The following is a 14,803-nucleotide window of genomic DNA, read 5'->3' on the forward strand; positions in this document are numbered from 1 at the left end:
TGTGTGACACAAATGTGTCTGTACATATAGCCGTCGTCTGTGTTTGTGTGTGTGTGTGACACAAATGTGTCTGTACATATAGCCGTCACCTGTGTTTGTGTGTGTGTGTGACACAAATGTGTCTGTACATATAGCCGTCGTCTGTGTTTGTGTGTGTGTGTGACACAAATGTGTCTGTACATATAGCCGTCGCCTGTGTTTGTACATATAGCCGTCGCCTGTGTTTGTGTGTGTGTGACACAAATGTGTCTGTACATATAGCCGTCACCTGTGTTTGTGTGTGTGTGACACAAATGTGTCTGTACATATAGCCGTCGTCTGTGTTTGTGTGTGTGTGTGTGACACAAATGTGTCTGTACATATAGCCGTCGCCTGTGTTTGTACATATAGCCGTCGCCTGTGTTTGTGTGTGTGTGACACAAATGTGTCTGTACATATAGCCGTCACCTGTGTTTGTGTGTGTGTGACACAAATGTGTCTGTACATATAGCCGTCGTCTGTGTTTGTGTGTGTGTGACACTAATGTGTCTGTACATATAGCCGTCGTCTGTGTTTGTGTGTGTGTGTGACACAAATGTGTCTGTACATATAGCCGTCGCCTGTGTTTGTACATATAGCCGTCGCCTGTGTTTGTGTGTGTGTGACACAAATGTGTTTGTACATATAGCCGTCGCCTGTGTTTGTGTGTGTGTGACACAAATGTGTTTGTACATATAGCCGTCGCCTGTGTTTGTGTGTGTGTGACACAAATGTGTCTGTACATATAGCCGTCGCCTGTGTTTGTGTGTGTGTGACACAAATGTGTCTGTACATATAGCCGTCGTCTGTGTTTGTGTGTGTGTGTGACACAAATGTGTCTGTACATATAGCCATCACCTGTGTTTGTGTGTGTGTGACACAAATGTGTCTGTACATATAGCCGTCACCTGTGTTTGTGTGTGTGTGACACAAATGTGTCTGTACATATAGCCATCACCTGTGTTTGTGTGTGTGTGTGACACAAATGTGTTTGTACATATAGCCGTCGCCTGTGTTTGTGTGTGTGTGACACAAATGTGTCTGTACATATAGCCATCACCTGTGTTTGTGTGTGTGTGACACAAATGTGTTTGTACATATAGCCGTCGCCTGTGTTTGTGTGTGTGTGACACAAATGTGTCTGTACATATAGCTGTCGTCTGTGTTTGTGTGTGTGTGTGACACAAATGTGTCTGTACATATAGCCGTCACCTGTGTTTGTGTGTGTGTGTGACACAAATGTGTCTGTACATATAGCCGTCGTCTGTGTTTGTGTGTGTGTGTGACACAAATGTGTCTGTACATATAGCCGTCGCCTGTGTTTGTACATATAGCCGTCGCCTGTGTTTGTGTGTGTGTGACACAAATGTGTCTGTACATATAGCCGTCACCTGTGTTTGTGTGTGTGTGACACAAATGTGTCTGTACATATAGCCGTCGTCTGTGTTTGTGTGTGTGTGTGTGACACAAATGTGTCTGTACATATAGCCGTCGCCTGTGTTTGTACATATAGCCGTCGCCTGTGTTTGTGTGTGTGTGACACAAATGTGTCTGTACATATAGCCGTCACCTGTGTTTGTGTGTGTGTGACACAAATGTGTCTGTGCATATAGCCGTCGTCTGTGTTTGTGTGTGTGTGACACAAATGTGTCTGTACATATAGCCGTCGTCTGTGTTTGTGTGTGTGTGTGACACAAATGTGTCTGTACATATAGCCGTCGCCTGTGTTTGTACATATAGCCGTCGCCTGTGTTTGTGTGTGTGTGACACAAATGTGTTTGTACATATAGCCGTCGCCTGTGTTTGTGTGTGTGTGACACAAATGTGTCTGTACATATAGCCGTCGCCTGTGTTTGTGTGTGTGTGACACAAATGTGTCTGTACATATAGCCGTCGTCTGTGTTTGTGTGTGTGTGTGACACAAATGTGTCTGTACATATAGCCGTCGTCTGTGTTTGTGTGTGTGTGTGACACAAATGTGTCTGTACATATAGCCATCACCTGTGTTTGTGTGTGTGTGACACAAATGTGTCTGTACATATAGCCGTCACCTGTGTTTGTGTGTGTGTGACACAAATGTGTCTGTACATATAGCCATCACCTGTGTTTGTGTGTGTGTGTGACACAAATGTGTTTGTACATATAGCCGTCGCCTGTGTTTGTGTGTGTGTGACACAAATGTGTCTGTACATATAGCCATCACCTGTGTTTGTGTGTGTGTGACACAAATGTGTTTGTACATATAGCCGTCGCCTGTGTTTGTGTGTGTGTGACACAAATGTGTCTGTACATATAGCCGTCGTCTGTGTTTGTGTGTGTGTGTGACACAAATGTGTCTGTACATATAGCCGTCACCTGTGTTTGTGTGTGTGTGTGACACAAATGTGTCTGTACATATAGCCGTCACCTGTGCTTGTGTGTGTGTGTGACACAAATGTGTCTGTACATATAGCCGTCACCTGTGTTTGTGTGTGTGTGACACAAATGTGTCTGTACATATAGCCGTCGTCTGTGTTTGTGTGTGTGTGTGACACAAATGTGTCTGTACATATAGCCGTCACCTGTGTTTGTGTGTGTGTGTGACACAAATGTGTCTGTACATATAGCCGTCGCCTGTGTTTGTGTGTGTGTGACACAAATGTGTCTGTACATATAGCCGTCGCCTGTGTTTGTGTGTGTGTGACACAAATGTGTCTGTACATATAGCCGTCGCCTGTGTTTGTGTGTGTGTGACACAAATGTGTCTGTACATATAGCCGTCGCCTGTGTTTGTGTGTGTGTGACACAAATGTGTCTGTACATATAGCCGTCACCTGTGTTTGTGTGTGTGTGACACAAATGTTTCTGTACATATAGCCGTCACCTGTGTTTGTGTGTGTGTGACACAAATGTGTCTGTACATATAGCCGTCGCCTGTGTTTGTGTGTGTGTGACACAAATGTGTCTGTACATATAGCCGTCACCTGTGTTTGTGTGTGTGTGACACAAATGTGTCTGTACATATAGCCGTCGTCTGTGTTTGTGTGTGTGTGTGACACAAATGTGTCTGTACATATAGCCGTCACCTGTGTTTGTGTGTGTGTGACACAAATGTGTCTGTACATATAGCCGTCGTCTGTGTTTGTGTGTGTGTGTGACACAAATGTGTCTGTACATATAGCCGTCACCTGTGTTTGTGTGTGTGTGTGTGACACAAATGTTTCTGTACATATAGCCGTCACCTGTGTTTGTGTGTGTGTGACACAAATGTGTCTGTACATATAGCCGTCGTCTGTGTTAGTGTGTGTGTGTGACACAAATGTGTCTGTACATATAGCCGTCACCTGTGTTTGTGTGTGTGTGTGACACAAATGTGTCTGTACATATAGCCGTCACCTGTGTTTGTGTGTGTGTGACACAAATGTGTCTGTACATATAGCCGTCACCTGTGTTTGTGTGTGTGTGACACAAATGTGTTTGTACATATAGCCGTCGCCTGTGTTTGAGTGTGTGTGTGACACAAATGTGTCTGTACATATAGCCGTCGCCTGTGTTTGTGTGTGTGTGTGTGACATAAATGTGTCTGTACATATAGCCGTCGCCTGTGTTTGTGTGTGTGTGACACAAATGTGTCTGTACATATAGCCGTCGCCTGTGTTTGTGTGTGTGTGTGACACAAATGTGTCTGTACATATAGCCGTCGCCTGTGTTTGTGTGTGTGTGACACAAATGTGTCTGTACATATAGCCGTCGTCTGTGTTTGTGTGTGTGTGACACAAATGTGTCTGTACATATAGCCGTCGTCTGTGTTTGTGTGTGTGTGACACAAATGTGTCTGTACATATAGCCATCACCTGTGTTTGTGTGTGTGTGTGACACAAATGTGTCTGTACATATAGCCGTCGTCTGTGTTTGTGTGTGTGTGTGTGTGTGACACAAATGTGTCTGTACATATAGCCGTCGCCTGTGTTTGTGTGTGTGTGACACAAATGTGTCTGTACATATAGCCGTCGCCTGTGTTTGTGTGTGTGTGACACAAATATGTCTGTACATATAGCCGTCGTCTGTGTTTGTGTGTGTGTGACACAAATGTGTTTGTACATATAGCCGTCGCCTGTGTTTGTGTGTGTGTGACACAAATGTGTTTGTACATATAGCCGTCACCTGTGTTTGTGTGTGTGTGTGACACAAATGTGTCTGTACATATAGCCATCACCTGTGTTTGTGTGTGTGTGTGACACAAATGTGTTTGTACATATAGCCGTCGCCTGTGTTTGTGTGTGTGTGACACAAATGTGTCTGTACATATAGCCGTCGCCTGTGTTTGTGTGTGTGTGACACAAATGTGTCTGTACATATAGCCGTCGCCTGTGTTTGTGTGTGTGTGACACAAATGTGTCTGTACATATAGCCGTCGCCTGTGTTTGTGTGTGTGTGACACAAATGTGTCTGTACATATAGCCGTCGTCTGTGTTTGTGTGTGTGTGTGACACAAATGTGTCTGTACATATAGCCATCACCTGTGTTTGTGTGTGTGTGTGACACAAATGTGTTTGTACATATAGCCGTCACCTGTGTTTGTGTGTGTGTGTGACACAAATGTGTCTGTACATATAGCCGTCGCCTGTGTTTGTGTGTGTGTGACACAAATGTGTCTGTACATATAGCCGTCACCTGTGTTTGTGTGTGTGTGTGACACAAATGTGTCTGTACATATAGCCGTCACCTGTGTTTGTGTGTGTGTGACACAAATGTGTCTGTACATATAGCCATCACCTGTGTTTGTGTGTGTGTGACACAAATGTGTCTGTACATATAGCCGTCACCTGTGTTTGTGTGTGTGTGACACAAATGTGTTTGTACATATAGCCGTCACCTGTGTTTGTGTGTGTGTGACACAAATTTGTCTGTACATATAGCCGTCGCCTGTGTTTGGCGTAGTTGTCATCGTCGCCGTCGCCGTGCACTTTCACCGATAACACGATAAGTGGAAAACCATTTTACTTTTTGGATTGAAACTTACAGAACTGATGAATATTCATAATACGCAGGTCAAGTTTAAAAATCAGCCTGATCGTACCATTTCCCAATTGTATGCTTTTTTCGCTTTTTAGGATATTTTATCCGCTGTTTTACAAATGAAATGAAATGAAAACCATGTCATAATTTGCTTTAAAACTTGCAGGACTGATTCAAATCTCTGATATATAGATCAAGTTCGAATATTAGATTGATTACTTTTTTTTGTTGAAGTTACATGTATGGTGGCTTTTCCTCATATTCAATTCTCAGGCATGTAAACAGTCTCAGTATTGAACTTATTATATTTGTAAAAGTGTTCTTTGACATTTTCTGCATCTCAACAATTCTGTTAGTTGATTGTATAAAAGTATGGCAAATCTGTCATCGTGTATTGTGTAATAAAGAGTCAAATCAGTGTAGTTTGTCAGATTCAATTCCTCATTATTTTCGGAATCTCAGAATGGAGCAAATTGGGCATTTAAATTGTTCTATTGATATTTTACCATCTTAAAAAAATAATCAATTATTTAAAATGAAAATAAATTTCTTATTGTATATTATTTAATAAGTGTTGAAAATGAAAATCACACATTTCAGTGCTTGTGTACATATTTGCATTTTAACGTGTGAGTTTTCATGGGCCTGAAGACCAAGGCTGGTCACGTTTTTAAAATATCTATGTTACCTGCAGTGCATAATTTAAAACTAGTGATGATTATAAGCTGTTAAGTATTAAGTAACGCTGCATCAAAATTGATAAAAATATTTTGTGCACTGCCACTGCAAATGCTCTAAAAGGCAAATTGTGTTACTTACTATTTAGTAATTTCCAAGAATGATTGGCATACAGCTCAAATTGGCAAACCAACTTGACTGGATTATTTTTCCTTCTTGTTGTCTGTACATTTGACAGCTTCGCTGTCTTTTGGGGCACTGAAATGTATTATCACACACAAATATTGTGCACTCATAAATGGACACTCCTGCCTCGTACTCATGACGTCAGTTCAGGAACTATTTGTCATATGGCAGAGGTGACAGCCATGCGACTGGTAATGGCGCATTGCCATCGCCTGAGATCGTATCAGCCACGGCTTGTACGGTTGGGTAGCACTTAGGCAGGAGAATTGATTCTCAACACTCTGTGGTGTCTGCTGTGTTATAGTTTCTCAGTGCACAAATATCGTGCTATGCTGCACGTACGGCTGGTCCATATACCGCCTGGATTGACACATGAACAATAATTGCACGCCAATGCAGAAAAATTCTCACGCTTCTTTTTTCACTAATGCAATAACATAATAGCTTTATTAGTCCAGTCTCAATCTCAATCAATACGGAATCTGTGCCGAACCCTAAGTACCGTTTTTTTCCCTGTATTGAAAGGCTTGACTTTTTACAAACTTTAAATTCTCGAGTTCATCAAAATATAAAATAATTCTTACCAGTGTAATTTGTTTTGCTGTAAACCTTCAAACCCTCTCCCAAAATGGGAACATTTAATTCGAAAAAAATCGTCTCACTCTGTCATATAAACCCTAGTTACAGAAATTATCATGCTGACCAATGACGGGGTAGAGATCTCAGGAGTAGGAGAAAAATAGATCTGACCACCTGTTTATAATGAGATCATACTTATTAACTGTTTATAATGAGATCTTGCTTACTGTTCATAATTAGGTCTGAATATCTGTTTATGATGAGATGTAGCTAACTGTTTATGATGAGACCTGACTTACAGTTTATCACGAGATATGACTAACATTTAATAAGGAAATCTGATTAACATTATATCAATGACATTTGTGTGTATTGTCATCGAGGGCCCTTACGTTGAATTATTAACACGGCAACGCCATTCACCGTGTCATAAAATAGAAACCCATCTGTGAATTCTAATTCTTAAGTCTTATTTATTTTCTTTAATAATCTTCAATTATCTTGAAAACGTATGATTTGTAAATAAGAGCATATATCAAATATAAAAGAAAAAGGTTAATTTCGAGCATTTACATTATATTACACTAAAACAATATATTAAGATCAACTACATTTTAACAAACACGAGTCGATTTCCTGGGTGATCGTAGAATGCGCGTCTTGGTAGTAAGTATAGATATAGGCAATATCACGAAACTTGCACTTCCATTTTTGACAACAGTGTCTGCGTACAGAACAGGAATTTAGTGTCTTTCTTTTCAAGCTCCCGGTTTCCAAGCTGATCTCAATGCACAGTGTCTGCGTACAGAACAGGAATTTAGTGTCTTGCTTTTCAAGCTCCCGGTTTCCAAGCTGATCTCAATGCAATCAACAGAGCCTGCTGGCACATTAGCCGTCTCAACTATCGCATTTAACATGAAACGTTAACTTGTGACCAGATCAAAAAAATCTTTACAAACTCCATGAATAGAAGCAGGATGTTATTTTTGACAAATATTTTTTTTTACATATTTGGCAGCAATAATCTGGAAAATATAATAATGGTAATTTGCCATGATTTAGCTACAATATGTATGTGCGTGCGGAGTGTAAACATTGATTCAAATAAAGAAATGTGGATTAAAGGGATAGTAACTCTTCGTTTTGGCCAAAAAATGAATTTTCCTGGAGTAAACAACAATTTTCCCATAATTACTAATTTTTACATTCAAAGTTAGTCCCTGTTTTTTTTCCTAAAGAGTTTTGTTTTTAGCCATCAATGGAGGTCACTTGGTCTACAGACAAGCTCAGATATCAGAATAATAGCTATAACTGCCCTTTTTGTGGTACAATAGAATATATTATATTTCACAATGTTTTTATTGTGAAATATAGATCTCATACGGAGAGTTATTATCCCCTTTAATATAGCATGCATAATGTAAAACATACCAGAATTATCACTGTCCTCAACGTACCTCGTTCTTTGGAGTTCAAACCCCTTGATTATGAAAATCAAAGCAGTAAAGTTATCACCAACGGAGAAGACTTGGTTCACCACTCCCGACCACTCCTCGGTAAACAGATTAGGTCAACATCCCCGGTAATTTCATTTATGGCAAATGTTTTTCCGTGACAAAGATGTCTCTAACGCCAACAGTGACATTGAGCCGGGGATAAGTCAATTGTTTCATTTGTCTGTCTCAACTTGAAGGCTATGATTTGTGCGAGCTACTTGATTGTGCATTTCCATTTTTATTCACAATTCCCTGGAGTTCGACAGAAGAGGAGAGCGTATCCGGATTCAGAGTGGCACTCAGGATATGGATCAATCTAATGAGAAACGGTCTTTTGTACCAGTGGCATATTGGGAACCTTTTTTTTATCAAGGTCAAGGTGTCTACAGCAGTATGAGGGGCTACTAGGACGCAGGGAGATGCTTACTTTCTGCTTAGGAACCAAGGCTCTGTATTGTGTAAGACTGCCATCCCAGCCACTGACCTGAAAGCTGATAATGGGACTGTTGGTAGTAATATCACATGATAACTGTTTATATGTGTACACGACTTCCAGCTCAATTCAAAGTGAACAATCGATTGTCTCTGCCGTTATTATTGCGACCATGGCTTTGTAAGGGGTAAAGCACTCCTACTTCTCCTTGGATGTTGTAAGTGAAGACAGGGTCACAGAGTTACCCGTGACGTGAATAATCGAGCTAAATAATCGAAAGCCAGAGGTCGTCGAGCAGCGCCATTTGTGAACCACATTCTAATTATTGGCTTATTACCACTTGAGATAACGTTACATTGAATCTTTTGATATGTTCAGGTCTTCAATCCTGGGAGTACGGCTTGGGGGAGAGACTAAACGCACCGTCTGAGCATTAATTGTGTGTATTACGTGAATGAACACATTAATAAGACAAAAACAGCAAGATAGGAAATTATCAATCCATATGATTGAACTAATTTCACGAACGCCAAGGGTACTTCACACTCATCAATTGTTAATCGATACGTTTTACGCTGTGCTCATTTTGGTTGATAATTAACACACTCTAATGTTGAAAAGCAGGCTTTTCTGTTCACCTGATTAAAAGTGCCGTTTTAAATGGAGGAAAAGATTGACACCATGATAACGGCATTAACAGCAGAGAACTACAAGTCAGACAAGCTGAGTCGGCCATATCAAGAGCACGGATTCTCCCGCAGCCTCCACTTACACACGTATCCTATGTTCTCAGAACTCTGAACCGCATTTTCATGATAGAAATATGGCATTTGTGCACCAAATGTGCCGCCGTCTAAACTCTAAGACTCTCTGGTATCAGCAAGCTCTCAATGTCGGAAGAATATCTATACTAGTTATTGGAGCTGTAACTGTTCTGACACTGTGTCTTCTGATTCCCTTTCAGTACACTGATGTTTGTCGTGGGCCATGCCAATGCACGGAGCAGTCCATCACGTGTCAGGAAGGGGTGGGAGGGGTGAAAGACGGCTGTAATTGCTGTTTTATTTGCGCCCGTCAACAAGGAGAGACCTGTAACAAAAGGGACATATGTGACGAGGCTAAAGGACTCACGTGTGACACAACATTCGGAGATGGCACCAATGGACGCGGGATATGTAGAGGTACGTAGAAATATTGGTTAATGTTACGTTTATCGGTTCTAAATATGCACGGTTTCTGCAAACTCTGTCATATGCTCCCAGCACAAAAACACACACACACATCTTTTGTGTGAATAAAATGCCAAAACGGACCCCAAATGTTTATTAAAACTACAGTGTTTATGTCGTCTTTGCCTAAACTAGCGGTGTAATTGTTTCAGCAAAAGAAGCCAAATCCTGTGAAGTTGACGGCAAGGTCCACGAGGATGGTTCCCAGTGGTACAAAGACTGCCGCACTATGTGCACATGCCAGAATGGTAACTACGGCTGTGTCTCTGTATGTCCACAAGAACAGACCAAACCCACCAACCCCAACTGTCAGCTGGTCACAGTCAGAGGCAAGTGCTGCAGGGAATGGATGTGTCACGTTCCCAGAGCCAGGATACGGCAGCCGCCGCCAACCAAATCTGACTATCAGAACACAGAGGAAATTGTACGAGGTATTTACTATAGAAAGATGTTCACAGCCCACTGTTAGAATAGTTTATTAGTAACTATGTAAAAAACGTTCCTGTAGCAAACGTTTCCAAAGCAGACATACAAGTATAGCGCAGGTCTGGTAATTATGTACCCCGGCCTCTTTCAAACAAGTTTTCTGAACATGACTTCTAGCACAGATTCTTCTACCAATAAATGCCCAGTCATTGTTAAATCAAACGTTTCCTGCCCACTGTCGGTCTGTGTCAGTCGTGGGATCAGGGTCGTTGTACCTTTATGACCTTCATTGCTAAGTGCAGCATTGATTGTGCACGTATCATTGGCACTGTATGGCCTAACTCGGGTTAGACCACGAGGCAAAGCTTCATGACACCCGTTTCAGGTTAAAGTACAGTGAATAGTAAATGTTTCTGTTGCACAAGCTCGTCTATTGGTTTTTCTCCACAATACTGACGGGTGACTGCAACAACAGGATGAGAGCATAAAATCAGGCCAAAAATGGCCAAGATATATAAGGTGGGAAGTTTGGGTGTAGGGGTGTTCTACCACAAATTGTCCATTTCTGACGCTGAGGAATTAAGCAAACACAATCCTTAGCCAAGAGCCTGCTTAGAAAAGTCTTATGTGACGATAATTTATTTACACAATTGTCCATTCTGCCAATGTATGGCGTGCCAAAACGACAATTCTCTTTATTACTGTGACTTCAGAAGAAAACAAGATTTACATTAGACCTTTCCCTCATGGTCCCCTCTTGCAAATGTTCCCTATCACTTACCATACATTTCACAAAGGTCGCTCCTTACACGTCATACAGGCAGTTCCTTACAAGTCAAATTGCGCTTATTTATTTTGAGTGTAATGTGTGTTAACGAGACAACCTGTCAGGACTCCCTACTTATGCAACGTGATTTTGGTTTGGAGGTCAGTTTAATCTCCTTGAACATAGCAGATGTACCATCACAGATCATAACACCCCCCACTGTCACTGGATAGACCGCTAATGTGACATTAGTAGCGGCGTACGCGTGTGTGACAGCATCAGTACTCTTTAACTCACTGGAATATGTAACCTAGCCCGACACATCCTCTATGCTTCAAACACCAACTAAATTAACTTAGCAAATTACCATAATCAAACTCTACTCTGGTTTCTCTGACAGGATTATGTGGACTAAATTGGCGTTTAATACATCCTTCTTGCTCATCACTTCACGTGTCTGCTTTAAGGAACTTGTTATTTTGCCAACCATACAAAGTGTCAGGATATAGTCTGTTAGATAAGTGAGAGGAGAGGATGTTGCCATCAGCTATCTGAAGATTAACCTCGGAATAAAACTAGTTTCGGAATTGATGGTCTGAGGTAACCTTGTGTGTGGTTGTGATTTGATCCCGCTTAGTTCCGTAGCTGATATGTGAATAACCGTGATCGCGCATGTGTGGCAGGAATGGTAGTCCTAGGAATGAAGTCCTGAGTCCCATGTGATTACTACAGGTTTGGGCTAGTCAATATGACAGGAATTATAGTCCTAGGAATGAATGTCCGGGGGCCCATATGATAAATGCAGGTTTGGGTGAGTCGGAGTATAGGGGATTAAATATGGGACGCATGTCACCTGTATAAACTAATGGGGAACGGACTATGGTTCCTAGCAGACTTCAATTCCTGTCACACCTGTATAAACTAATGGGGAACGGACTATGGTTCCTAGCAGACTTCAATTCCTGTCACACCTGTATAAACTAATGGGGAACGGACTATGGTTCCTAGCAGACTTCAATTCCTGTCACACCTGTATAAACTAATGGGGAACGGACTATGGTTCCTAGCAGACTTCAATTCCTGTCACACCTGTATAAACTAATGGGGAACGGACTATGGTTCCTAGCAGACTTCAATTCCTGTCACACAGGCACTTATCATTTAAATGCTGCTATTAAAATTTCTCCTGAAGAGAGCTGTCAATAGAAAGGTTTTTACTTTAAGCCAAAGCACAGCAGCTGTGCGGTGCGGCTTTGTCTGGTGTGGGAGCTGCAGTACTGTAAACTGCGGAAATCTTAGAAGACTGTTAAAATCTTTTTAGTAATGGATTTGCCCTAGTTAATGTCCTGCCAATCCTTTGCCCTCAGATCACATATATATACAAATATAGTTTTATGTAAATAACAGGAACAGAAAAACAAACGTCTACAAATTGTACTATTGCTGATTTTATTCTCTGTCGTCTTTTTATCAGTACTGTGTTTTGTAAGGAAATTAAAAATCTCTAGTGGTTGTTAGCCCATGTGAAGTTGGGCACATTTTAGAAGAACTGGATCGAGTGTCGTTTCCATCGGGATTTTGAATTAGCTCCCCTTGTGTTTATGGAAGTCGCAGATAGCTCCAAAATTGAGTTACAATCGATTTTTTTTTCAACAAAGGGTTGGTTCATTGCCATATCTGTAAGGATACCAGTGTAAGCTCCAGAGCGCACTCTCTCCCTTACCTCTTATCTACATACCAACACACTGGAACTGGCGCTGTCTATTCTCACTGCGCACATTACAAAACCAGATTTGTTTTCTTAACACCCTCCGTATTCACCAAACTTTTTTGTTTTTTCTATTCACCAATAATTTTACAGAGACATTACACATTTTCAAGATCTGATGGAAACTCCCCTTTCTTGCCCGTTCTCCTATGACGCCATTTGGCTATGTTTTTACAGAACTATCAAATATATTGCCTTGGTACATAGGCCTATGTTTATTTTCTTACAGAAGGCAACTGCTCTCCTTGTTGAAGTGATTTGGCTTGTACCAGTCGCAAATGTACACTTCACGTTCATTTCTACGTTTCAGAGCCGTCGTCACCTCCAAACCGGAAATGTAACCTAATGACGTCATCCTGGAGCGCGTGTTCCAAAACATGTGGTTACGGAATCTCGGTCAGAGAGAGCAACGACAACGCTGAGTGCAAGACAGTCCAGCAGCAACGAATTTGCATTTTCAGGACTTGCGATTTGCCCGATAAAAAGTTGGTAGGTGGTCACATATATTAGGGAGCAAAGACTGATAGTAGCTTGTAAATAGGCTTGTAAAGTGCAGCTTGATTAGAAAGGTATTTCGATATCAGAATGGACTTTCGCATTAATATAAGTACAGGGGAGTTTCAGATTGTTTTAACAATGGCGATAGCTTTCTGTGCCTGTCACGTACATATAAATAATACAAAATAGGTCATTGTTAATGTCTAAATATTTTGCACCTTATCTTATGTGGACGGCCGTGAAGACTGTCTGCCAAGCGTACGTGCTGATGTAAGTCATGAAAACTGAGAGGCGGAGCATCCGCACGATAACTAATTTTCCCGATGAGTATCACGATTTATCTCACTTTCTTCTCTTACTTATTTATTTCTCTTTACATCCAGAGAGGAAAGACGTGCAAGGCAACTTTTAAAGCGGAGAAGTCTGCGAAGCTTACCTACAAGAACTGCACGACTACCAGGGCTTACCGGCCAAGGTACTGCGCCTCCTGTAAACGCCATCGGAACTGTATTCCCGTCAAGGACAAGACAGTCACCCTGGAGTTTGAGTGCGAGAAGGGAAGGCTGACGACATTGAGCTATATGTGGATTAAAAAGTGTAAATGTCTACATTCGAACCCATTACTTGCCAGAAAAGGCTGGAAAAAGAAACTGAGAAAGGATAAAAAGAGAAAGAAGACCAGATTGATGACGGATATAAACGAAACTGCTTGATGAAAAGCTGTACATGGATCTGTAGAGCTTGGTTTTTACGTTATTAATGACGAAAATTAAGACAGCAAGGCTCTATAGTACCGTATGTATAGATATAAGTATATAGACATATATTTACAAACAAACATTTATGTAAAGGGCCGCTTTGTGCATTAGAAAAAGGCTGATATAAGATAATAGCCTAATGATAATGGCAATCATTCAATGTTTAGTAAGCACAGTTTGAAGGAGTTTCAGACTACATTACATTCTTTTCAACGAGATTAAGATAAAAGTTTGTTTGTTTATACTTAAAGCAATGTTTGACCATTGTTACAGTAGCTGATGTATTATATTTAGATAGCTGATGTATATTTAGATAGCTGTTGTATATTTAGATAGCTGTTGAGCAATACCTGTCAAAAATAGTAATGAATAAAAAATGGAAATGAGAGTTGAATTACAGTAGTAATTGATATCAATGTAATTCCTTTCAATTTCAAATGTTTTCCCGCATTTTGAAACGTAAATGGTAACAGATTTTACAACACACCGAATGACAGCGGAGCCTTGAAAAAGTTGCAATTGTTTATAACTTCAAAACTTGTAATTATATATGTATTACTTCGAAAACTTATAATAACAAATAACATCATTTTGCGTTCTTTTTCACTTGTTTTATATGGTTTGGATAAATTATTTGAAATGCATGAAAAACGCAGATTAACGCTATGGAAACAACTTGTACAATTGAGCAAAAATGTTCATTAGCTTGGTAGTTGTACCATAAACATGAAAATTATCAAACACAAGGCGAAATATTTTCGTAGCTTAGGCCACACTTTTTTATGGATGACATCCTGCGCGCGCACTGATTTTCGTCCGTTCTCCAAAAAAAAAAAGAAAATCCCCCCCCCCCCCCCCCCCCCCCCCCAAGGAAGTCGTTGTCGCAAAAATGTTGTTCATAATCCCCGAAGAAGGTCCAGGGGCCGAAAGCTCGGCCTGTATTCAACAACTATTATGGAGATCTCTCTAG

At 40.8% G+C, this 14,803-nt stretch overlaps 1 protein-coding gene across 1 annotated transcript in view; it reads left to right on the forward strand.

Moving 5' to 3' along the window:
* LOC106169116 (CCN family member 2) overlaps nucleotides 1-14,422 on the forward strand; it is a 38,989-nt gene extending 24,567 nt beyond the window's left edge. The window contains exons 3-6 of the mRNA XM_013548474.2: nucleotides 9,353-9,569; nucleotides 9,770-10,048; nucleotides 12,888-13,066; nucleotides 13,459-14,422. Of these exons, the coding sequence (XP_013403928.1) occupies nucleotides 9,353-9,569; nucleotides 9,770-10,048; nucleotides 12,888-13,066; nucleotides 13,459-13,788 (1,005 nt within the window). The 3' untranslated portion in view covers nucleotides 13,789-14,422. The remainder of the gene's footprint in view (nucleotides 1-9,352; nucleotides 9,570-9,769; nucleotides 10,049-12,887; nucleotides 13,067-13,458) is intronic.
* The last annotated feature ends 381 nt before the right edge of the window (nucleotides 14,423-14,803 follow it).

Source organism: Lingula anatina, chromosome 3 (genome assembly GCF_051362555.1).
Source record: "Lingula anatina isolate TDL-2025a chromosome 3, LinAna3.0, whole genome shotgun sequence".
NCBI classification, from domain to species: Eukaryota; Metazoa; Brachiopoda; class Lingulata; order Lingulida; family Lingulidae; genus Lingula; species Lingula anatina.